The 26,927-nt window shown below is 39.9% G+C and overlaps 2 protein-coding genes across 10 annotated transcripts in view; both read left to right on the forward strand.

Moving 5' to 3' along the window:
* The first annotated feature begins 38 nt into the window (after positions 1-38).
* dapk2b (death-associated protein kinase 2b) lies at positions 39-21,103 on the forward strand. 2 transcript variants are annotated; one of them, XM_086029022.1, is made up of 12 exons: positions 39-158; positions 534-661; positions 9,640-9,861; positions 12,054-12,192; positions 14,028-14,157; positions 14,243-14,291; positions 14,381-14,407; positions 14,493-14,645; positions 14,856-14,901; positions 19,002-19,091; positions 19,169-19,249; positions 20,079-21,103. In XM_086029022.1, the coding sequence occupies exons 2-12, from the start codon at positions 585-587 to the stop codon at positions 20,160-20,162; spliced, it is 1,098 nt and encodes a 365-aa protein (XP_085885148.1). In that variant the 5' UTR covers positions 39-158; positions 534-584; the 3' UTR covers positions 20,163-21,103. The 2 variants fall into 2 exon arrangements, with proteins under 2 accessions (XP_085885148.1, XP_085885149.1); XM_086029023.1 differs by lacking the exons at positions 19,002-19,091; positions 19,169-19,249; positions 20,079-21,103 and adding an exon at positions 16,681-18,957.
* Positions 21,104-23,339: 2,236 nt separating this feature from the next.
* The window catches only part of ca12 (carbonic anhydrase 12), a 90,437-nt gene continuing 86,849 nt past the window's right edge, over positions 23,340-26,927 (forward strand). For all 8 annotated transcript variants that reach the window (XM_086027796.1, XM_086027797.1, XM_086027794.1 and 5 more), the window contains exons 1-2: positions 23,340-23,571; positions 23,874-23,928. The gene's annotated coding sequence lies outside the window, so the exon portion shown is untranslated. The remainder of the gene's footprint in view (positions 23,572-23,873; positions 23,929-26,927) is intronic.

A 26,927-nucleotide genomic window follows, 5' to 3' on the forward strand; every position in this document is an offset into this window, starting at 1 on the left:
TGGGCCTTTTCATAAGAGGAAGCATCAGTGGGAGGGACTTGAGGTCACACAAAAGTGTGATGTTGCAGCCATGGCGTGACACAAGACAGACAACACGAGGCTGAGTGAGGACACCTTCTCATTGAGGACAACCGAGCAACCTCTGCATCTCACACAAGGTACCTCAATAAATACTTCAGCATCACTCCAATACTAACAGTTCGCTTCTGGCCTATATTTACAAAGCAAATATTGTCATAACAGGAGCAGAACTCTTTGCCTAACCTGCCCTAATTATCCCAAAAGCTCCTTTTATTCCTCATAATCCTGCTACATTCTCAGCTCCTGAGCACCGTTACACTGACCATGCTCGCTACTTTGTGAATTGGATGCACATTCACTCGTAACGAGGGACATTTCAGGAGTACAGTATTTATTCCCAAAATGTAGTGAAAGTAGGTCCGGCTCTGAGATGGAATGCTTCTTGTAGCAAGTTGTGACATGCACAGTGAGAGACCAAAAGCAGTCACTCCTTCGTGTATGTGTGTGTGCAGGAAAGTGGATTTAGTGGTGCACACACTGTGTGTTGGAGATCATCCATATCAATGCGGACACCTGGCATGGCGCTTTTCAAGCAGCAGGCTGTGGAGGACTTCTATGACATTGGGGAGGAATTAGGAAGGTGAGTGCAGTCAACCTCTTTCAGTGCAGTCGTTCACTTTAGGAGGAGCGGCATTCAGCACTTGACGCACTGGTGCCGTGTTTAAGTGAAACGCATTATTTGTGTGCACGCATGCGTGTATAAGTGTGTGTGGGGGCGGGGGGGGGCGCATGTGTGTGATGTGTATGATAGAGAGTGTGAATCTATATGTGAGAGTGTGTGATTGTGATTGTGAGAGACAATGTGAGATGTCTGTGTACATGGGGATGGGGATGTCCGTATGTATAAATGTTATATAAGGCATTGTTTGTGTAAATATGTGTGTGAGTGCATGTGTTGTGTGAGAGTGAATATATTGTGTGCGTGTGTGTGTGTGTGTGTATATAAATGAAAGGCATTCATTGCGTGTGTGTGTGTGAGTGTATAAGTGCATGTCGTGTGAGAGTATGTGTCAGTGTAAGTGTGTGCGATAAGGAGAAAGTGTCAAAGAGTGTGAGTGTGTATGATAGTGACTGTGAATATGTGTGAGTTGTGAGAGGGATTATGTGAGATGCGTATATGGGCGCATGTGTGAGAGTGAAAGAGAAAAATGTGAGAGTGTGAATGTGCATGTATGAGAGTGTGAAAGAGAGAATACATGTGTAATAGTGTGAATGAGTTTGTTTATGAAAGAGGGTACGTATCAGTATGTGTGAGAGTGTCAATGCGAAAGAGTCTGTGTGTGAAACAGTTGTTGTAGTATGTGTATAAGCGTGTGGTGTGAATGAAAGAGAATACATGTGAAAGAGTGAGAATGTGTGTGCGTGTAAGCAGCGGCCCTGTAAAACTAGGGAGGGGTGTTGAGTGAGAGCAGGTCTTAAGGGCAAAAGCGCAACAAGTCACGATTTGATGAGCTGCATCATGTGAACGAGCCCCACCTGAGGGTGGAGGATCCTTGTGCTGAATGAGACTTGGGCAGACCCGCTAGCCTAGGACAGACTTGACTACCGGCAAATGAGAAAGTTGGCACCATGCAGTCCCATGTGAGGAACCCGCAAGTCCATTTAGCACCGACAGAAATCTTCCCCGCTGACAGATGAACCGGGAGGGAGAGGAAAAACCTGTCAAAGTTTCACCAGTAGTCCAAATATTCCTTTTGACCTGATATTTGCTGTCTATTGTCACACCCTAGCACACTGGACAAACTGGAAAGAAACTGGGAGTTGTGTTTGAATATACTAACTACGTAATAGAGCTAGTGCTCAATTTGGGCCCGATGTTGGGGCGTAAAAGCATTCAAGTTTTCAACTTCCACTCTATAGTAGTCGTAGTAGACAACTGTTGTTTTGTATATTTGGAAGTTAGGCGGTTGTCTGTAGATTTGTATTTATTGATATGAGCTGTTTTTTCTGATAAAGTTTTAGAATAGGGGAAGGCTTCAATTTGCAGGAATACTCACAACTCATACTCAAGAGCAGAACGCATTTAACATACTAATTGAAGAATTCACACCAGAATGTGTTCAGAGAGTCAAAAACACAACTACAGTGATGGCCATTAAAAAACTAAATAAATAAATAAAACAGGTCAACATTGTTGGGATCTGCTCTGCTGACTTCTATTCTAGCGTTTTATATGTAGAAAAGGATGGCCTTAAATAGGACGTCAACCCCAACAATTTCTTTACAAGAACATGTTCTATGCAAGCCCACTAGTCTAAACACGGCATTCTGACTAATATTGTGTTTGTGGAGTATGAGTTGAGCAGTAAACTCCACACCTTTTTGTCCATCTCAGGGGGCGGCCATTTTGCCACTTTCGGTCGACTGAAAAAAATGGATTTGTTTGCTGTAAACACATACAGGGACCATTACAATGTTTGTACACGCTGGAGAGACTATGTCTCCCGGCTTGCCTGGGAACGCCTTGGGATCCTTCCGGAAGAGCTGGAGGATGTTGCTGGGGAGAGGGAAGTCTGGGCTTCCCTGCTGAAGCTGCTGCCTCCGCGACCCGACTTCGGATAAGCGGGAGATAATGGATGGATGGATGGTCGACTGAAAATGACATCACAGTTGCTCAGGTAAAGACCAATCACGACCCAGCTTCAGAAAACAGGCGAGCCGTGATTGGTCGTTACCTGAGCCCTGAGCAGCTGTGATGTCACTTTCAGTTGACAGAAAGTGGCAAAATGGCTGCCACCGCCCACATTCCACAAACACAATATTAATCAGAATGCCGCGTTTAGACTACTGGACGCGCATAAACATTATTGGAAAGACATGTTTTGGGTTGATTTCCCCTTTAAACATTTTGCATATTTTTCTTCAATCTTGATTTTGAAAACATGTAAGTTAGCCAGCAGAGAATTTAAAAACAGTTTAATCTTGTGGCATATTATTGGTTAAAACAATTTCATATTATTTGATATTTTACATTCAGCATTTTCTATTTTCTATCTATCATTTATGAGTGGACTTTTCCATACAGCTGTTGTATTGGATCTCATCATTTTCTGCAGGAGTCCGTACCGGTAATGCTGTGGCTGCTGGCTGTATATGCCATACAAAACATTGGTTTTACTCAGAACTCATTAACGCGTTGTAAAAACAAATGTGTCCGAGTATTTTATGGCCTTTCACTCACTGCATAGTTCCTCACCAAATTAAACAAGGCCGATGTGTGTAAATTGCAGCCAAGAGAAATGTTTTCAGTCTTCAAGAAGTCTTTGCGGACGTTGCAGGCTGTGAGTCCACACTCAATATGTTGAAGTTGGAGGGAAGTGACAGGGAAATGGTAAATAGAAAAGGGGATTTACACAATGCATGAGGGGGTCATCCGGAACACGTAGTCAGTTTAGGAGCCGTTCCTGCTGCATGAGGAATGTGTTTACGATTGAGGGAACTCTGTGTTGACCTTTTTGCTCATTCCTGAGTTCACGTCCGACTGAGGTCCTCCCATAACTGTCAGCAGATTCTCACAAGAATAAGCCTCCCAGAAGATGCTTAAGTGACCTCTTACGCAAACAGAATCATTTAAGGTGGTTGCGCTTAAAAAAAAAAAAAAAAAAAAAAAATCGTATTTGATAGGGGGACTGAAATGGCATTCAGTAAAATGCGGACCCTTGTCACAGCCAGGCAATCATGTCACATAAAGTTTGTCATCGTGCACTATTCATTGAAAAAAAATGAGAAAGAAAAAATGTTTTTTTGCACTGCAAATGATAAATAGTAAATAAATGCTTTTCACAGATATGGACCAAATGACAAAAAATGTGCATAGAATATTTGGAAAAGGTTCTTTTTACAAAGTAAAAGAAGACCTATTAAATCTATTAAGAGACAATACATAATCAAACATTTGCAATTTTAAATATGAATAATAAAAATATAATATACGCCATTATCCAAACAAATAAATACAATTTCTGGATACGCGATCACGGCTCACCTGTTTTCTGAAGCTGAGCCGCGATTGGTCGTCACCTGAGCCCTGAGCAACTGTGATGTCATTTTCAGTTGACAGAAGTGACTAAATGGCCACCCTCAATGATGGCTAAAAACGGGTGGATTAACTCTTATTCCACAAATGCAATATTTATCAGAATGCCTTGTTTCAACTAGTGGGCCTGCATAGAACTTATTCTTGAAAAAATATGTTTGGGTTGACTTCCCCTTTAAAATGAAATTCCCGGTTCGGCTCAAATTTAGATGAAAAATTGAAACAAATATTTGGAAATTTGTAATTACATTTTACAAAGTCGAAAAAAGAAAATAATTATAAAACCAAAAAAATCATCATCGTAAGCCTGCCTACTGTTAAATCAATGACTAAAAACTTTAAAACTTCCATGACGGAGTCACACACACTAGGAATGTGGGCCCGTCTTTCATCATCCATCCACCCACATTTGACTCATCCACTTAGTGACTCTCATTCATTTATGCATATGTGTGCGTCAAATGACCCGCCCAAGGTTGCTGGGCTCGGAAATGTGTCTAACTATTAGGCCGGCACCGCTTGTCCGAGCATTCCTCCGACCTTGGCTGCCGATAATGACCTTCAGCTGTTGGATGTGGAAAACCTGCGGCGAGTTGCCATTTTCGGTCCCAGCGGGCCGGCTTATGGTTAAGACGGCTGGCACGTCCAGCCCGTTGCGGAATACAGCCTGCGGCATCGCGGCACTCTTGTTCCCCTCCCCTGTTACTCTACACTTTACTGTAACAATGACGTGACTCATATGTAGGCCGCCATCAGGATCAGAGAGCTTCCTCTTATCCTTGCAGTTCTGACACATACGCCACGTGACAATTGCTTCCCCGGGCAATTTTTGCAAAGATAATTAACAAGTACATGCTTGATCTTGTCTTTGTCTACAACGGGGTCAACTTATCACTTGGGTCTCAAGGGCGGAAAGGTCCCGTGAATAGAACAACCAGAAGGGGTATTCCGGAATTTACGCTCTTTCCATCTGTCTCCTAACACACTTACAAGAAGAGTTGTTATTATCTGCTGGATTCTGCACCCTGTCCTCGTCCTCAGCTAGTGGCATGTTATCGGCATGGAATTTGATGGTGGTTTTGTCTTTGTTGGCCTGACAGTGAACACATGTGTAGAAGTCAAATTAATCGACCTCTTAGGAAAGTCAAATCTAAGTTTTATACCACCTTACTTTAACGCTTGTGGAATGAGTCAAGGTGAGATGAAAAGGTGCTTCCTTTACGAGCGAAGGAAAAGACGGCACTGTTTGAACTGAATTCCACCTCACTTTTCCTAACTAATGTCATCGTGCAACAGTGAGTTAGTAAACCCCCCTCCATCTCCTGTATTTTATTTTTGGTGTAATTCCATTCTGGGCCACTAGATAGCAGTACACAATTTGATTTAACACTTGTTTAAATGTTAAATAAGAAGAGTGAAAACAGGAAGTATTTCAAGACCAGCATAGTTTTTGCAGATTATTGAATGTGAATTCGTCTTTCATCCTTCTTCGATGGCTGTAGTTCATTTCATACTGTGCTGTATCTTTGGGCATGATTATTGATGTACATTGTGACACGGCAAGTTATATTTGATGGTATTTGTTTAGTATAAACACATAGATGGATCGCTAAACTGCAACACTGTACAGTATTTTTGTCTTATCCATTGCTCTTGCTCGCTCCAAATATATTGTTTGAAAATCTTTATACTATTTCAAGTGTGTTTAAAGACCTTAAAGGAGAAATGCTGTAAATGCTAGAAAAACACTTATCTGTATTGCTGGTAGTGATGAAATTAAATGACTATTTTCCAGAGATGAGGGACTCGAGTCGTATGACTTGACATCACATAGGCGGAATGCCCAGCTCTGCAAATGAGTGACTCCTCGTAAGTCACGCCTTCTGTCTGATAGGTTGTTTTTCCTCGGGCACGCTGGTTAATTCTATATCAAGTTAGAGGCAGAAGATGGGGAAGAGATGGCTGATTTCTTCACAGATCAGATTTATCTTGCACTACTTACTGTCAAGTCATTATGACCGCTTTAACAAATATGAAACCCCTCTAATTGCAAACCCGTCTTTAAACGATGGGATCATAAGGGCCTTTGTTGTTTTCTCAAAGAAATAGCAGCAACACTGGCTGACAGGTTAAAATCTTACATTTGATGTGTTGTCATGATAAAGCGTCGTTATTTTTTTCATTGGGTAGATTGACTTGTTTTGTGGGCTGTTGTGTGTTCCTGGAAATTCAGCTGTAAAAGTTACACCTGTGTGACTCATGTCATTCAGTTATTGAAAAACTGTATTAAAAGGTATCATTTTTCCTGTCATCTGCCAAAAAATGAGAGGCTCAGTGAACGGCCAAATGTGAATTTGCTCGCCTGCCCCCACGTGTGATTAATGAGTAAACTATTACAGACAAAAGGTGTGTCTGAAATACAGCGAAGCAACCGTCCCACACATGCCAAAAGAGTGAAGAAGAGGTTATGAGGTTAATGTGGTTACCGGCAAGAAAAAAAAACCCATTTGCTTTTAATTTACCATCTACACATGGTTGTTTGATTGATGTGCAGTATCTCTCCCCAGCACTGCAGACATTCTTCTTCTATGTAGCAGTGAAGAGGTGACAGGTGCAGAGCATGTTATTCTTAGCTCAGCAGATAACTACGATAGCAGTGGACACAGGGAGGATAACCTCTCACAGACACACTGGCATCATGACAAACTTAAAACGCGTAGAAAGCCAGACCTTGTTATTTACTTTAGTTGCATATTGCCATCGCGTTGTCTGTAGCAACGTGTCAGCAAAATTAAATAGTTCGGATTCTTTTCATCACCTTTTTGCTGTGCCATTTATTGCTAGGCAGAATTCCTGGAGCTCAGTCCCTTGTGCCCCATAGACAATAGTGTAGTGCAAATGTTTCCTTAATTTAATTCTGAGGAATTGCCTTTTTCTGACTCAAATGAAAAATAAAAGTACATGTTTTTTTGAAAATAAATAAGTAAATAAGAATTAAAAATAAAATGAAGGACAAAAACCCCACCTTTGTTATACTGTATGTAACTCATAACATTTGAGTTTACAAACGGCTGTTGAAATTTTGACTCGGTTGTGCCCCAGTTTATTGATGTCGAAAATGAATTGTTAAATGTTTCCACGTACCCCCTACAATATGCTCACGTAGCACTGGTTGGGAAACACTGATTTAAAGCACGTTTTTGGAATGTGAAAATACACACACGCAAGCATGTGGAGAACATACAAACTCTACACATGAGGGCCAGACACGAGATTTGAACCCCCAGATTGCCAGGCAGTCGAGTCAAGTTTATTTATGTTGCCCTGAATCACAAGCCAACAGTTAATAAAAATCAACAAAATCTCTTGGTTTAGCGCCCACATACAAACAAGAGAGAATTCACGGAGAAGCAGCAGTAAAACAGACCAAAATTCAGATGTCAGGGAGCGAGGCAGGGCTAACCACTACATCCACCCCGGACTTCACTAAGATGCAGCCATTTCATGTCAAAAAAACAATTGCAACGCCCATCGTGCCGCACTAATGCTGCATTCCAGAGTGCTGGGAAGGAAAAATAGTGGAATAGCGTGCAACGATAATAGTGAGTACAGTATATTTTACAGTGTGATGCCATCACACCAGACTTGTTCATGTTGTTTATATTCATGTTGTAATGACATATTTTAATGCTGAATGCTTCATCTCTTGTCGATCAAAGATGGACGGTCCTGTCAGCTTTGCCTACAGGAAGTGTGTTATAAAGGAGGGTTAGTGATCTTAGTCAGGTTTATGATCCCAACCATTGCCCCATATAGAAAAAACCCAAAAGAGGCTTAAGTAGGCACATACTATACATTAAAACAGTGATGGAATGTGAAGGACGAGCTTGACAAGAAACATAATGACCCACTCAGAGACCATCTCTTGTGAAATCTTTAGGATGAGAATTTTTTTGATACTTGGCAGGAAGTTAGCTCAAGTGGGAGGACAGCCACTTGGCCCTCACTTGCGGGTTGAAGTGATTGTTCTCAAACAGGAAGTGATGGATCCTACCGCAATATTTCACTCAGAACTTCCTTCCAGACGTCTTCACCCTCAGCTATATCCTGTTTACACTTGAGGATTGCAATAGTGGGTTTCGCCGGTAAAAAGTGTGTTGTTAAGTTATTGAGCGGCGGGCCGTTCGTTTGGTGCCTGGTGAATCAGTGGGGACATACAGTAATTGACTTAATCCACTTCTTAAGACCACCACTGTCATGGTGAAGCTGCATTTGGCTGTTATGCTGCACGCCAATGAAATAAGATGCCAATCGAAGTGATGCCAGCCCCAGCGTAAATGCTTCTAAAGCCAGGTTAAAAACGTTTCTTTTTTTTACTTTTTCCTTTGGTCAAGGTCTTTTAAACATTTTTAAAAATAAAATTCTTTTAGTAATTTTAGAAACCTTAGTTTTATTCCTTCACTTTACTTTTACATTTTTTTTAAATGATTTTAAAGTCTTCTGTTAATGTGTTTTAAATGTGTGTTATTTTAGTAACGTCGGTAAGCTTTCTTTTGTTTTCTCTGCTTTGCCGAATGGTGTTAGCCGTTGTGTCTGTAAATTCTTTTAGGTGCTGTGTCTTTGTTTGTGTGAAGCCTTGTGTATGAAATGTGCTAAATAAATAAATGAAGCTGCCTTGCCTATCACATCACAACTGTCAATCAACATAAAAAACAGAAACAAATATATGGGAAAAAAAAACAAATAGCTTGCAACTGTTTATCTAATAACATGACAAAACCGAAAACATTTAGATGAAATAGATCATATTTAATAGAGATGCTGATTATTTAATTTATGAAGCTTTTCTCTGACCAACCAATCAGAGGAATAAAAAATGTTGATGTCATCCAGGGCCAGGTCAATCTGAAATGGGATTGGTAAAGAAACACACCCATTGCCATCACTACTGATTTGGGCAGATTAGCTTGACATGGCAACACATAAAGGCTGAAAAAAAAAAAATCAAATCTACATAAAGCAAGATAGAATACGAAAATAGGCTGTTGGGAATCAACAGATAGAATTTCATGTAACAAATATAAGGATTTCGGTTGTAAATACAGTTAGACGAGGAGTCACCAACCTTTTTGAAGCTGAGAAGTACTTTTTGGGTACTGATAAATGCTAAGAGCTACCAGTTAGATACACACTTTTGAAATAACAAATTTGCTCAAATTACCTTTAACAACGTTGTTAGTAGGCTATGTGTTATCATTAATAAGTGATGATATTTAATTGTGTGAAGACACTGATCATGTTAATGGTTTCTCAACATAATATTTTACTTAGTTCTATAAATCTCCTCTAGAATTTATATTCATAAGCTTCACTTCTACATTCCTAGAAAATCACAATGTTAGTACCCCGCGGGCTACACATGTGATTCTTGAGCTGTGAGTGATCCCGTGAGCTAGACGGTGCTCCTTATTGTGTCAGTGCCAACAGAGGAGGCCAGAACTATAATTATTTTGTTTTTGCAGCGGTCAGTTTGCAGTGGTCAAGCGTTGCACGGAGAAGAGCACGGGCGTCGAGTACGCCGCCAAGTTCGTCAAGAAGCGCCAGAGTCGGGCCAGCCGACGCGGTGTGAGGCGCGAGGAGATCGAGAGAGAGGTGGACATCTTGCAGCAACTCCAGCATCCCAACGTGGTGGCCCTACACGACGTCTACGAGAACCGCACGGACGTGGTGCTCGTCCTTGAGCTGTGAGTGTACGACACAACAGTACAGTTCCAAATTTTCCGTGGGCTATTTCATACTGGTGGCACTGTGAGACAAGCATTCACATTAACATTAATCAAGTTTTATGGTGCATGCCGACATCTGAAACCAAGTCGTTTGGGACAGTTGTGGTATTATTCTTCTCACTCCAAAACTGTTGGATTTGTGCCGTGACGGGCTCAAAGCAGAGATTATAGATAAAAAAATCGCTGATGCCAAATGATGGCGTCACTGGCTTGATGGCATTGTCCGAAAAAAGCATTCAACTAGATGCGATCCCTTTAGCCCTCAATTCATTTCATTTTTGGAATTGATGTCTGCTGGTAGCTGCGACTCACAGCAGTCACATGCAATTTGTGAGGGAACTGCCATTTGTATTTCTTAAAAAAAGTCACATTTTAAATGAGATTTTAAAGTTGAGTGCCCCCGAGGTTGTGTAATTACAAATTCAGCGACTTTAGGATATCAGAATGTTGCGCAGGCCTTAAAGGTTAGTCATCATGGGATTCATTGTAGTTGTGTTTTTTTTTTTGTGGGAAAAAATGTAATGTCCCCATGCTTGACATCACAGAAGATGTCAGCACGTTGCGCAAAAGCTCTGCATAGCTCACAAGGGGTCAGTCCTGCAATAGTGTTTTTTGCGGCCCCAATTCCAAAGGACTGTCACTGATGCTGTAGTGATTCATTTGGCAGACTTACGTGCGGACAGTGCAGTGTCGTGAGACGCACTAGTAGTGTCACCGCAAGCATTGTCACTTACCAGTGATTTTAAAAACATTGATTAACTTCATTTCGCAACTCTGTGTTTGGAATGTTTTAGAAAAATGAGATGCACATCTTTTCAAATTTACAAGTGCATACTTTATTGTATTTATGTATTAGTAGTGGTCAAGTTAAATTGACAATTACGAATGTTGAAATTGTTTTTATTATAGCAACCACGGAAGTGGTTAAGTACTGTATATTTCCATTATATTAATCCATCCATTTTCTATATTCATCTCTATCTATTTGCATTGGCAAAAAAAAGGGTTAAGTTGGAAATGGCAGTTACTCAACCAGTTTGAAACATTTACCATGATTTTTGTAAACTGTGCGGTAGCCTCAGAATGGCCTTTATCCTTTACAAAAATCAGTGGATCATCTGCATACGTCATCATCATATAATATATATATTGCGTTATATTATATTGTGGAATGTGAGTTAAGCAGCAAAATCCACCCGTTTTTAGCCATCTCAGGGAGCAGCCATTTTGTCACGTTCTGTGGACTGAGAATGACATCACAGATGCTCAGGGCTCAGATAATGTCCAATCATGTTTCAGCTTCAGAAAAAAGGTGAGCTGTGATTAGTCATTACCTGAGCCCTAAGCAGTTGTGATGTCATTTTCAGTCGACAGAAGTGACAAAATGGCCGCCCCCAGAGGCTTAAAACGGGTGGATTAACTCCTATTCCACACACACAATATTAATTAGAATGCCTTCTTTCAACTAGTGGGCCTGAATAGAACATATTCTTGAAAAAATTATGTTTGGGTTGACTTCCACTTTAACCTAAAATATGTATGTTTTGGAATGTGGAGTACCGGTATCAGGGGTCTTCTACATCTCTGTTGTTTAAACCCAACTCAAACTGTACTTTGACATTTTCCGTACATATTTGCCAAAAGCTTGTCAGTTTGGTCAGTGAGTTTCTGTGTGTCCTTGTTTGTTGTTTGTTCTCATTCCTGTGCCCGAATGGCTCTCACAGAATCAATAATGCTCATTTTGAATAGAGCCCTCAGTGTAGAGGGGCCCCGTCTGCCTCCCCGGGAAAGCGCAATACACAATTAGAAACTAACTGTGAATGCTCAGTTTAGCATCTGACGACTTTTGTCAGCCGTGTGACGTTACAGAGTGCGTCACTAACTCCGTCATGGTTTCAATGTGCCTTTGCTGGCGTGCTGCCAACTGCTTCTACTTTGTAGAACACTTTGTGCGTGGAGTTTTTCATCAATTCTTTTCAATAAAACGTTGAATCCTGCTAGAAGAAGGGCAGTGTTGTTGCCAAAACAATCCCAGGCATACCAATTGAGCGCATCCCGATCCTGAGAACACACTTGGACAATGTTTGAGGGCTTGCTGCATGACTCACTGTGTGTATGTTTGTGTGTGTGTGTGTGTGTGTGTGTCACAGTGTTTCTGGTGGCGAGCTGTTCGATTTCCTGGCTCGCAAGGAGTCGCTTTGTGAAGAGGAGGCCACTCAGTTTATCAAACAGATCCTGGATGGTGTCCAGTACTTCCACTCCAAGAGGATTGCGCATTTTGACCTAAAGGTACAACATATTCACATATCTCATGTGCGTGGGGGGAAAAAACTTGTGGTTGTATGTACACTAAAGCAGGATCTAATGTGAAATATGGTTGATGTAAGGCCTGTCAGGCTGTTGTGACCCACACTTCCTTCCTGTTTTCGGAGGCAGAGGTCCAGAGTCTCAGATACAAACACCACAAGGTTATCACATCTGTTTCGAAGAGCAGTGTCGCCCACGCAACACGCTAACAGTCATCGTCCTGTTATTCTGCAGCCACATCTCCACATGCTTTTATTTCAGTAGTTAGTTAGTTAGTTAGTTAGTTAGTTAGTTAGTTAGTTAGTTAGTCAGTTAGTTTCAGTGTCAAAGGGGTGCATATTTAATCCTTTGAGGGCCTAAGGCAAATCCCATCTGGTGGCCTTCACCATTTTGAACATTGCTCAAGTGTGAATTTGAGAAAATATTCCTATTTCTTGAGCTAGATGAAGTCTTTATAATCCATACTGAGGATTATTAACTAAGAAGTAAATCACATCTCACATCTTGTTGATAAAAATCGTCACTCTTGTCACTCTCCCTCGACTATGTCCTCCTCAGCTGACACTGGCCTCAGTGCTACTGCAACTGGCAAGAGCAACTTGCTCTCGCTGTTGACGCTTGCGTACATTTGGTGTCACAGTGAAAAAGGTTGAAACCTTTGATAGTTTTCATAGAAACTGTTCTCCCCTTTTCAGTTTGCCTGAATAAAATCTGCATTTGCGCAATAAAAAGATGGAATAGCCCATTGTATGAGAAGCGAGGGGGCACTGGAAATGATCAATATAGAGTGGCATATTAGCATTTCAGTATGTTTTTAAGAACATGTATTAAGACTAGAGCAATAATAACGGCTTTAAATCGAAGAAAATGTTATTAAACCTTTTATGAGACTTTTGGGGCACCTGCAAATCTCTGTGTCTGTCCCTGTTAAAGCAAAACATGTAACCTTCAAGTTGATCTTCAATGCAAGAGTGATGCTTTTGTATTCCTTGCAAAACCAGCAGTTTAATCCTTATTTGGCAAGAAACCATATTTGGTAGCTTACAGTGTATTAAAAATGCTCCACACACACCTCATGGTTATTCAATAGAACTGTAGCATGTGATTCCCTCATCAGCAAAATTAGCACAAAAAAATGCTAATAAAATTAAAATCTTCATGAAAATATCATGGAAAGCTTTATTTCAGTGCTTAAATAAAAAAAAGGAAATGTATTTATTGTATAGACTCACTAAACAGATATTTAAATAATATTTAATGGTTTTTTTTTGTAATAATCCTGGTGATTATACCTAAGAGCAAAGAAAATAAGAAACCATTCCATGATATTAAAAATTTGAAACCTGGATAAGAATTAGTCTTCTAAAACACATTTTAAAGGGGTTTTGAACTGAAATAAATGTACTTTTCTATGATGTTGCAATTTATGTTTTAATATTCTTTTTCAGTTTAGACTGACATATTTTTTGGGGGGGTATTTAATTATTTATTAATATTTGATATTAATATGTTATATTTTAATGTTTTGTTTTCAACACTTAAGTGTCCTTAGCTGATTTGGAAGGTAAACTAAACTAAAATAATAATAATCATATGGGGTTGAAAGGTATTATTTTCAATTGTTTCCCTAAGGGGCCTATGAATGGCTACTAATCCGTCATCAATATGAAATTAACCACTGTATTGCTTTTCTTAATGCTTGTACTGAAGGCCCCTTTGAAAAGGTATTTTGTGTTGTTATCAATATATATGTATGATTACCAACACTGGAAAATAATGTCTTGACTAATATTTCTATTGTTTTGGTTGTTCTTTAGCCAGAAAACATAATGCTACTGGACAGGAATGTTCCTCTTCCCAGCATCAAAGTCATCGATTTTGGATTAGCACACAAGATAGAAGATGGAGCAGATTTTAAAAACATTTTTGGAACCCCTGAGTTTGTTGGTGAGTCTTTTGATTCATTAACGACTGCCATAAAAACAAATAGTCTGCTAATGTTTGTGATGTGGTGGTGTTATTTATTTTGCAGCTCCGGAGATAGTCAACTATGAGCCTCTGGGTTTGGAGGCAGATATGTGGTGAGTTTTTAATTATGCTTCATGGCAGCACGGAATAATGGAATAGTGGTTAGCATAGTGTGACCTTTCCTTGCACCGTCTCCTCACAGGAGCATTGGAGTCATCACGTATATACTGTAAGTTGAATAACAAACTGAAAACTACCAAAAAAAAAAAAAAGATGATCAAGGAAGTTCTCAGTTGGTGTATTTTCGTTTTCAGCTTGAGCGGCGCGTCGCCTTTCCTCGGCGACACAAAGCAGGAAACGTTAGGGAACATCTCAGCCATGAGTTACGAATTTGACGAGGAGTTTTTCAGCAACACGAGCGAGCTTGCCAAGAGCTTCATCAGACAGCTGCTGGTGAAAGACACGAGGTACAACAATGGTCCCGTTCACATATGTCACAATAGAATACTTGCGGTTTCACAAGCATCTTGTTCTTAATGCTTTGCATGTGTTTCCCATTGTATTACACCTCCAGGAATTGAAACTGAACCTGTTTGGTTAAGCTGAGCGTGATCCTGAGGGGGTTTGCATCACTTGTGCTTGAGAGTATTTACTCAGCCGCATTTTCTTTGTTTTAGGAAACGAATGAGCATAGAAGATGCACTCAACCATCCATGGATTAAGGTACTGTTTGTGTGTGCGTGGCTTATGCTGAGTTCTAGCACGTGTCTGTAAAGCAGCATGTAATATAAATTAATCCATCAAAGGTGTGCATGAACATAATGGGACCCCTTTATTAGGTACACTTGCACAGTGTAATGAGATCCAATGCAAGAGGTATGTCATCAATTGTGTCTGCCTACTGCCGCGAAAACATTGATCAACCTTATTGAGCTATATAAAAGGGACACAATATCAGAAACAGCTGCCAGTACAGTTCTACACAAACTAGAAAATAGTGAAAAGGGTCGCGGGCGTGCTGGAGCCTACCCCAGCAGTCTTCGGGCAGTAGGCGGGGGACATCCTGAATCGGTCGCCAGCCAATCGCAGGGCACACAGAGACAAACATCTCCCATGTCTTACTGTTTTTAAAAAACACAAGCAACCAATTAATCTGGATGACAACAAGCAATATCAGATTTATTATACACAAATGTTTTGGTCTTATAGGTTAGATTAATGCTAAAATACTAAAGGGAAATGAACCACGAATCCAATACGAAAGACAGTTTATCTACTTCAATAAGATTTGCTAACTTACGAAAGACTTTGACTTGCAGTCTGTTAAACTACTTCACAAAATTCTACCAAACAAGTGTGGCGTAAACATAAGCCAGTAAGTCAGAAATCAAATTGTAACAACAATGCAAATAAACCTTTTGAAACTTTTAGGTTTTGTGAAATAATATGTGCACATGCAGACTGCACTTCTTAAGGACTCAACGTATCTAGTAGACACTGTGCATTTATATAAAAACACAATAAAAAGTATGATTTAATTACATCATCTTTGAGAGTTAAATTTATACCTCTACATTTTTTCAAAGCCAAAAATCTTTGATCCATCACTTGGAATGGATCCAGTTCATTGTTCATTTGCATCAATAAAACGGCCAGGAAATGTTCTTCCTTACTGAAAACTTGATGCACAGCAGTTTCCATCACTATACCATAGCACTTTCTGCAAAGAGATTTGTTCCTCCTGTTTTCATCACAATTTTGTCCCAAAAAATTGCATGTTATTATTATTTGATTGAAACTTGGATTAATGGGAGGTTACTTGAAAAAACAGGGTTAGGGTTAAATAACCGTAATGTTGTTATTATTATTCCATCCATCCATTATCTGTACCGCTTCTCCTCACAAGGGTCGCGGGGCGTGCTGGAGCCTATCCCAGCTGTCTTTGGGCAGTAGGCGGGGGACACCCTGAACTGGTTGCCAGCCAATCGCAGGGCACACAGAGACAAACATCCGCACTCACAATCACACCTACGGGCAATTTAGAGTATCCAATCAACTTACCATGCATGATTTTTTAAAATGCCCTCACCTCCTAACCAATATGAAAGGGCCAAAAAGTCTCTAGAGCAACAGTTTGAGTTGCTAAGCAGAAATGTAAAACCAATAAAAATGTTTTAAAAAAAACAGGAAAAGGAAATGCAATTTAGCAAGCTTGTGGTAGATAAACCACAATATAGCAGGGTAACACTGTACACAAGCGATGCTTAATGTGTTCCAACACTGTTCGCCAAAGTGCATGCTATTGCTGTTTTATGTTGTGCAAATGTGTGTAACACAACGGCAATTGCTCAATGGACGCGCTTACCTGCCACGGCTTCTGCTGTAGGGTCACACACTAATCCTACAGAACCACATCTACTGGGAATCGCCACTGCGTGTGTTGTGGTGCCCCAACTTTGAGCCAACCTCTGACTCAGTGTTCCTCCGTCCTTGTGTCTGAAGTCCTCCGGGCACACCCCGGAGAGCGCCGGCCCGGACGCTGAGCTGAAAGCCGAGCAGCTGAAGACCAAGCGTCTCAAGGGATACGCCATCCAGTCCCAGTCCAGCATGACGCCAAACAACACCTATGCCAGCTTTGAACAATTCACCCGGGTGGTGGAGGACATCGATTTGACGGAGACCGAGGTGACACAGGTGGCGGGGGCCCACCACACCTTGCAAAGTGACCTGGAGGCATTGCTTGCCATTTACAACGACAAAGAAGCCTGGTACAAAGAGGAGAACGAAAGCACCAGAAAGCAACTGTCCCGAGTCCGCTACGAATATCGCAAAGTGGAAGCCACCAGGAGGCTGCTGCGGGAGGACTTGACGGGTGTGGGCACCACCTTGGAGAGCATTAGCGGGAAGTACCAGCAGAGGCAGAGACAGCTGGACGCGCTGAGAGAGGAGCTGAACTCGGAACTGCAGTGGCTGCAGGAGGTGGTGAGCTCTCTGGATCCACAGGGAGCACACGGCAGCAGTCTGGACACAGCGTTGAAGGAGCTCCTGCAACTGGGGGAGCTACGTGCCAGGGCCCAAAAACCCCTCACCAAGTCCAGTTAACCCATTAAGGCCTAAAACGCCTTGTGAAACATCCGTCTAAAAATCTAAGGACGACTCTAGAATCAACCTCTAAAACCTGACGTTTTCCCGGAAATTCAACCCCTACAAAATAATTGATATCTCAGCCCCTGAAGCTGATAGAAACATCGTTCCAAAAGAATTTGAGATCTTAGACATGTGACTTTCACATAGGCCCGGGGTTATTATTATTTACTGTTTCAATCAAAAATGTAAAAATAGTGTCAGTGCAAGAGAAGCATTATTTTTAATTTTAAAAAATCGAGTGGTAATTACCATTTTTACCAAGCATTTTTTTCACCTTAAGAATATGAATAAAGTATAAGGTATAATTTGTGATTGAGGTTAAAATAAAATAACAAAGATCATAATTCTATAAGCGTGTTTAGCTCTAGTTTTAAGACAACAGTCAGGTGTTTTGAAGCATTTGCAAGTCAAATTTTCCCGGTTGAGTGACATTTTTAAAATATACTTAAATGTTCCTCATTCCATTAATTTTCCCCCCTTTTTTAACCCATGTTTTTGCAGAGTAAATACTGAAATAATGCAAATCTAATGTCAATTTACTCACAAATGAACTTGCTCAGTGTGAAGGCTGAACACAAAGCTGATATACTCTCAGGAAGCAACTTATCAATATCGATATCTGAACAAACATTATTTGTAGTGAATAGATCATTTTAGATTACCGTAAATTACAATAAGTGAAATTAGATCATTTCTTGAGGATCTCACACATAGCACAGTGGCAGAGACTCACCAGTGTGAACAACACAAACTAAACGTATCATGTTGTTATTTTGATTTTCATGTTGTGTAAGTGCCCTAGCAAAATGCAAACCAATATAAAACAATAAATACACCGTATATACTGTACTATGTTGATATATATATGTTAAGGTCTTCCACACCTGACTCAACCAAACTTGTCTTGATGGAATCCTATTGGGCATACAAACACAGCTTTCTAGCATAAACGTGTCCAAAATGTCTCGATTTAGTGGACAACATTGGTGTCATGCCCCAGTGAATTGATTATTTTTACTTCGGAGATGTATTGAGCAAGCACGATTGATATTAGGTTGACTTTGATAGGTTTGAATTTTGGCAAGTGGAGGCAATGACTGTTGTGTTATCAAGTATTTATGGCTTCGCTGTGTTCTGAATACAAGAGTGTAAAGCCAGTCTTTCCAATGGAATGCCTTAGAATTACATGTTTGATTTATTTTTCATTCCATTTTATGATTTAGGCCTGTATGCTATTAACTTGCCAAGCCCTTTGTTGATTTGTTATTTTCGTCATTTTGCAAGAGCACTTTTTTAAGTTATTACTTATTTATTGATTTATTTATTTATTTTATTTTGCACATTACTTATTTCTTGGTCATATTTTGGAAAACTCCCAAAATATAAAGTAAATATCTATGTACTGTATCAGATCTTATGTGCAACACTTCTGTTATTAGACTCTTTGCAGATGTAAACAATGTGCACTTTTTGACTTTGTTAAAACAGCCACTCTTTTGAAATTCCTGAATTAAATATTTTTAAAAAGCAGTATGTGTTCGTTGTATGTTGTTTGTCCAAATTAATCGGAGGTTCCAATTTATTTTTATTAATCATATTTTCAGAACGTGCACTGAATATTTGATTTAAAAAAAAACAAAAAAAACATACATTGTTGTCATTACTTTTCTCCGCAGCCTCACAATACCAGACAAGCTATGGTCAAGAGGTTGTCAGTGGTCAACTTAGAAAACTTCAAAAGGCAGTACGCCAGGCGCAGGTGGAAGGTAAAACTTGGAACTGCACCCAATTATCATATAGCAGGAAATCATTAATTGTTCCATTTCATGATTCCCTTTTACAGCTCTCATTCCGGATCGTGGCTCTGTGCAACCACTTAACACGGATCATGAAGAAGAACCACAAACTGCCAGTGCAGGATGGGGTAAGGATCAATATTTTGTTATGATCACATCACCTTCCAACGTATTACCAGTGAGGAACATGACAAGATTAACCCCAGCTGCCTCACTTATTTCGACTAATTATCCTTATCTCCAGGTATAAGATATCATTTAAAATCAGTAGTATCTTGAATTGAAACAGGACCATACATCAAAATTTACAGTTTGAACAATATTTGTTAAAATGCGGTTCTCACAGAGTGCTGTATTCAAGAATCGTATTCAAGGATCAAAGAAAGCTATTCGAACAGACTTAGAACCAAAATATACTTTTTTTTCTCCACACATTAATTCCAAGATTTTACTCAAGTAAATATCAGTTCTAAGCGTCATAAAATTGTAGCTGAAAAATACGATTAATCGCGATCAATTATAGAAAATGTTGCGATTAATTAGTATAATAAATTGAATCAATTGACAGCACTAATTATAATTAATAAGAAAATCCAATTAAAGGCAATGTGAACAAAGATGTTATTGCAGAAGTGTGTTTACTGTATACCGTTACTCCTTAGTATTATTTGTATGGATCTATAGTTTCATAGACATCTGACAATCAGGTCTATGCTAACCTTGATCAAAAGACATTCAGGATGTGTCCGTCCCACTTTATTGTCGAATGAATTGAAGAAAATATACAAAAATATACACCTGTAGATTGCTTGCAATGAGCATGTATGATGTAGTCTTTAAAAATGCCATCAAAATCAATAGCTATAGAGAAGCAAGAGAGGTCATCCTTTGTTGGACTTTGTTAAAACAATTTGTTATTCGTGCACGTGTGTTAACTCAAGCGTGTGTTTCTGTCAGAGGGATTGTGAAAGCGACCAGGAAGAAGAAATAGAAATCCTGAAGAGGCGGCCCAGGACCAGAAAGAGAAGCAGCACTTCCTGAAAGAAGCATCTTAAAGCATGGCTGTCCTCAACATTGCTGTTGTGAGCCACTTAATCTGCGCATGCACACACACACGCACACACACACTGCAGCTGTTAACTCTTCCTCAAGAACCAGCCTATATGTTTGAACGGCTGCTCTTGAATGCTTCTTTCATCTCTGCGACTGAGGTCCGCCACATTATCTGCTGGCATGTTACATAACATTTTCAATTAGAAGCGGCTTTTTTTTTTTCTTGCCCCAGTAGGATTATTGTTGACAGGAACTGATGAGACAACGTTGCTTCATGTCATCATCACTGATGTAGACAGCTTCCACTAATAACATGGAGTCTTAAAAACCCTTCAGCTGCTGCAGTGCTGACAGGAGGATTCTCCTCTTTTTATTGAGTGGGCTGCAGAGAGATGGTCCAAATTGTGGTTCCATTAACCCTTTATTGGTCAAGGAGACATATTTGCTCATTTATATATGGGTTCAGAATGGCCCTTGAATTCCTCCTCATTATGAGGCAATCATTCGTTTCTTCACACATAGGAAGTAAATAATTAAAAAATGTTAAATATGTCAAGTTAGAATTAAATAATAATGATTAAACAATTTTACAGTCTTGTTTTGTAAATGTTTAGTGTTTAAATGTTTAATATCAAAGTGTTTCAGTAAGCAATTGAGATGATGGTTATAATTATTAATCACTTAATTTGCTCATGACATTCGTGCGGTATAACAGTGTATAAATAAAGTGTATACATATGTAATATACTTTTTATAGTGCAAGCTATTAATGCAATTGTTTGTGATAAATTTCAATGTATTTATGGTGTAAATATGAATATCAACCAAACGTCTTACCGATTTTAAACACAAATGTGCCTATTTGTTCTATTTACTTCTATGTACTGTTCATGAAATGCTGTTTAATAAACTCCTCGGAATTGCTGTAAGTGCATGTGACTTTTTGTTTTTGTTTTCATTTCATGACATTATTTTATCAGTTTATCACATTTGTGACAGACTTTGAGCCAAGCATGTACCGGTACTTGCTCTCACAAGAGGCATGTTGTTTGGATGCGGTCACTCTGAAAGAGATTGCAACAATCATTGGAGCTGATCTGAATGAATGTCTGGCAGCAGCACAAAGTAGGCCACCGAGAAAGCAGGCAAATCAAAGAGTTAGTCGAGGCCAAAGTCCTAACCACATTTGTACAAGAAACAATTCAAAGATGCAGTACTTCGTCTTAAAATTTCACAACTAAATAATCACCCTGGTTGGTATTTTAATGTTTTATATACAAACTGTATGGGCTGTTCTCTCAATCTCTCCATCTATCCAGTGTGAATTAAACAGCTAAGGAAATCTCAAATTATTTGCCAATTTCTGAAAATGTGAATGTGAGTGATCCACTCCACACATCCCCACTTACTTAACAATGGAGCTAATTTACATAATAACCTCCCCCACGCTGAGTCTTCCCGTCCATGACTTGGAAGTTGGCTGGGTGAAGATCCAGAGCCACTGTCAAGCAGCGGCCGCGCTACACTGTCTGAAATTCTATCATGCAGTGCCAACCACTTCCCCCACATTTGTGGTAGCCTTGCTATCATGTCAGTATCAATAAGGTTAGCAGAGCTGCACCTGGTTTTGTTGGATGAACAGATTAGCATGAGTTAACAACATTAGCTTCCGATATATGGCGTATACTTGACTGCTCGGCGAAGGTGTTGCCGCAAAGGTGGCCGAGGGGGAATTTTTGATTGGTTATGTGTCCACTGACTTAATACATACACTGTAGCCTTTGAACTGCTGCCCCCATGAGTGAAAATGCTTTTATCATCTTCATAGGTACTTGTTTTTTTACCCTCTTGCTGCCACCAGGTAACAGCATTTGAGCCGTTCAATCCGTTAGCACCAACCCCGTCATGGTAACAAGATTTGAACAACGCTTCAGCTCAAGGAGAAATTAGCAGGGAATAATTAATTTGCCCATTGATTATTAACATTGCTGGGCACTTTGCCCTTTTTAGCCGGTCCGTCCTCCGTCTGCGATGCGGGTACCCTTCCGTCCCTGTCCCTCCATCCTTATTCATGAAAATTAACATCCTCTGAACCCGTCCGTCCTTGTCCTTTTAAAGCGCTTCCGTCCTACATTCTGCTTTTTAAAAGAACCCAACACAACGCATCAGCCGGGACTTGACACCAGTTTGGGACGATTGGAGCGACGGACGAAAACCTACCTGGGTCCTTGTTTAGTCCATCCTTTTTGTCCACAAAATGGGCGTCCATCCGGGACAGAAGGACAGACCGTTCCGTCTCTGTGACGTAATGATTATTACCTTTCCTTGACTTCTGCTACTGTTATCATAATTTTAAACATCCTGCTCTTGGTATATGCTAACTTTTAACTTCATAAATAAGATGACTTTAAATCGGTGGCCCCCCTCAATCTGTGAAGGCCGTTTACACTGCACTTAGTACATTACCCCATTCATTGTTTACCTGCTGCTGTGGCACAATGGTACAAAGGTGTGGAGCCCAGTCTGGTTCCGTATGAGGTGGGTTGCAAAGCATGAGGTAAGCATAGAGAAAACAATGTCAATGTGTGTGTAAGATCCTTTATTCCTCGACTTGTGTTTTGTTTGGTTCATCACGTGTATAGCTACCTCTCCTGCCTCCATGCCAACAATACAAATTTTAACAGACATTTCCACAAAATTCAGGTGAGAACAACAAAAATAAATGTACTGTATTGAAATGTTCTTGTAATCTCTGATGCATCAAAAAGCAACAGACTGCTCACTTAAAATGGTGTGGATTTGGGGGGAGCACAAGAACCTATTCTTGTATACAGACATAATACAAGAATGCATGACTGAAGTGAACAGTCATGCATTTTGAAGGCAAACAAAATGAAGAATTTACAGCTTCATTAAATATTAAGATAATCCTCCGCTAAGTTTTAAATAACAATTTTGTTAAATTTGTCAAAATGGATATTACATTTTATTCTAGTTTCTTTTTTATTAATTTTTGTGTGTCTTGAGCGAAGTTGATAAATACACTTTTGAAAAAAGTTATTTGCGGCCCTTTAAGATTTCATTTGTATTTGAGTATTCTAGTTTTAAAGTTAAAGGATTGGTTAAAAAAAGAAAAAGAAAAAAACGGGGGGAGGCTTTGCGTCAGAAAGATAAAGCTAAAGCTAAAAATTAGGATGGAGACCAGGAAGTGGGGAAGCTGAAAAAGGAATCACACGTTAATTAGGAAGGGTCTGGTGGAGGAATATTACATTCAATGAAATTAAACATTTATTATACAGATATTTTTTTTCACAAGAAGGACAAAAAAATCGCTGTGAGCGTATAATGCCCCGTGTAGACTTAACCTGTCTGGTTGGAATGCCGAATTCAGCATCATGTAAGTACAGCTGTTTAGCTAGCTATCAAACTACAGTACATGCTATTTAACTTGACTTATTCTAACAATTTAAAATAACAACGTTGTTTGTTTTAAAAGATGTTGATTTCACTTCAGGCCTACATGTTTGGATGTGGTGTGAGCTAGCTAGCACGTATGATTAATATACTGTTTTATTGTACTGACTTACTGTTTTTAGTGTTTTGTTGTACTGACTTATCCCTGCCAATGTTTCTCAAAATGGCTAACAACGTCCCCCGTATGTTCCTCATGCACATTTGGAAACTTCTTTGTATCTCCAGGTTTTAAAGCTGGTTACTTTGCTTGCACAGCAAATACATAGAGACAAGAACACAGGTAAGTGACTTTCCACATTTTTGGGGACATATCTTTGCCGTATTTAATGGATACTCATTTAAATACTATACATATTGAAGAATGTTCAACATTCGATGTTGAAGACTTAACTGTTGTAACTTGTGACAGTTTCTTTTTCCCAAGAATTGTCCTTAATGGATCATTTTCCCCCTGTAGGCTACTGTTTTACTTGAGGTGGCATGTTGACAGCCAGCAATGGCCTCCTGTGTGGAGTTTTCATGATCTCCCCATGTTTGCAAGGGTTTTCTCTGACTTCTTCACACATTACCTAAAACATTCTTGGGTTAAATGGAAACTCCAAATTGTCCATAAGTGTGAACTTGTATATGAATAGTTGTTTGCCCATGTGTTGCCCTGCAATGACTGGCGACCAGTGCAGAGGAAACTCACTGCTTTTTCAATAAAAAGGTTATTACGACTATAATTCATAAACTCACACTGCCGATTTAAAGCCCCTCAAGGCCTTGTTAACAAAGTGTGCTATGCAGTGATGGCCGTGCGCTTACTGGCATGAGCTGAGATAAGAGAAAGCATCTGGCTCAGCTCATATCTGTGCGTTCAGTCTATGTGTTCAGTCTATCTCAAGTCTGGTGACTGTAAATATTTTAGCCATGCCTCACTGATACACGAGACGGCGGCTTTGTAAGCATGATCATTGCTTGAGAATGAAGTGACGGGCCTTCCAGGATGCCGCTCATATAACAGCCTCTCAGCTGGCATGCCGGGATCAATTCTTTGGTTCACCCCCAATAGCTTTTAGGGATGAGGGGATTCCAGAGGCTTTATGGCCGGGTGATACACTGGGTAGTGAGTTACATACAGACAAAAAAGGCTATATTATGCTGCGTATTAAACATCTTAATACGTCATGCTTTGTCTATAATTTTAAGCAGTTGTGTGCATGGTGAATTTCCTTCATTAAAATTCTTGTTGGGCAACACCCTTGTATTTTTTTTGTTTTAGACAAAAAGATACATAAACCAGGGTATAACGCTTCATGTACTGTGATTAATTCAATATTAATACATCACTGTACTACATTGGCATTGTTGTCCTTATACTGTGAGTCAATACTGGGCAATGTGCATACTTAATGACTGTGTTGAGTATTGCATTCAATACTTTCACGGAGTGCAGCAGTCACTTGAGGACGCACCTTTCTTGCCATTTGACAAGTACTCCATCTAGTGGTCTGCAGGTGGGATGTAGTAATATTTTAGGATCATAAATATTTTCGGAATAACATTTTTTATATACATAAATAAATAAAACGTATGACTCATCATCACATTTTATTTTCTCACTTGTATGCACTTTTGACATGCATATTTGATTTTTATTAATAAATCAATCTGCACCAAAATATTACATTTTAATCCTAATAATATATTTTGGACAATTGAAATAACCTTGTCGGAACAGTATGACAAGGTTGCCACCAAGTATGGTGGCGTTTTATGCTAATTAACTAGAATCTAGAGAATAAAGTACAAAATTGCACGCTTTCAGTTGAGTACGTGTTTTATTTATTTATTTTTGCAATTTATTTATTTAAATTGTGTTTGACCTTTGGGAATAATGCATATTCTGTTCACCATTGGTGTGGAATAAAATAACTTGTTGAAAGCACTATATGCAAATAAACAATCCATTCATTTTCTATAGCGCTTATCTCATTAGTGTTGTGCTTGAGCTGGAGCCCATCCTAGCTGATTTTATGACCACCCACCCTACTTGTCACAAAAGTGGGTCTGATTACGCATTCTGTGCATGTCCTGGAGCGGGTAATGGCCAGTTGTCTCAACACTTTTGCACACACAGTGTTAGCCATAAACAAGCATAAGATGGTTCATCTCTTTCATCGTGTACTGTCACCTAAATAGACTCATGTGTCACATGAATACATCATGTATGCTTGTCTCACCTATCAGGTAACCCTCTTGGGTATTCCATCTAATAGGGGTGTTGTGCCGGCTAAATGTCGACATTTCATGCCTCGACCGCCCCCCCCCCCCCCCCCCCCCTGCGCATCTTATTGTGTCTGAGCGGCTCGTCAGATGATGTGACAGCAAAGGCCGCGTGCCGCTCTTCAGACCCGTGGCGCCATTCATTTTGTATAGCGGCCTCTCACTTTATCTGTGTGATCATTAGGCATACTTTAGCATGATCATCACTCTGTGGAAATGAGCTCCTGGAGGTCGCTTCCATTATTCATACCTACACGCGAGCAGGCTGCCGCCCTATTTTTGGTAACGAGCATTAATGAAGTCAGGCCATATTTAGGTGCCGTGCTCTTAATATGTCACTGTGGTTTCATCAACCTTACTTTTTTTTTTTCTTTTTTTTTTTTTTTTTAACCTTCAGTTACCTGATTAATACGACCTGTGTGATTCAAACTATGTGTAAGTGGTGGCAGGTGTCATTCATGAGGATTTATTACCGGTAATATTCTACTGACATCATTTGATTGACTGATCTTTGCATTCAAGTTGTCTTCTGCAGCTGTTAGAACAAAATAGGGCCCAACAAAGGGTCAATAACTAATCTTGTAGACAGCTTTTGCCCAAGGCCTGTATTTCTAATATCATCCATCCATTATCGATACCGCTTATCCTCACAAGGGTTTCTTCATTAATATAGAAGGTGCGTACTTGTATGTTCTATTTTCAGCCAGTGATTTACATGTATCCTTTTTTAAAAGGTCTGCTGAAGCTGCCAACAAGACAGATTTGGGCATAACATAAAAGCTTTTTCAGACCTCTCCTGTGTATTCAGTCCATCTTTGGGCTGATGACTGTAAATATTTGAGCCATGTCCCACCGAGTCGGCTCCTTTTGTAGCATTGTGATGGCCCCGGAGTGAAATGACATGCCTTCCAGTCAAGTGTGACAATGTGCTCTGATGCAGCTCATGTAACAGGAGCTATGCTGTACTAGCCGCCAGGGTCATTACATCACGGGCCCACTCAAGATGCTCAC

Source organism: Filicampus tigris, chromosome 4, assembly GCF_054856515.1.
Source record: "Filicampus tigris isolate MCC_2025a chromosome 4, RoL_Ftig_1.0, whole genome shotgun sequence".
In the NCBI taxonomy this organism is placed as follows: domain Eukaryota; kingdom Metazoa; phylum Chordata; class Actinopteri; order Syngnathiformes; family Syngnathidae; genus Filicampus; species Filicampus tigris.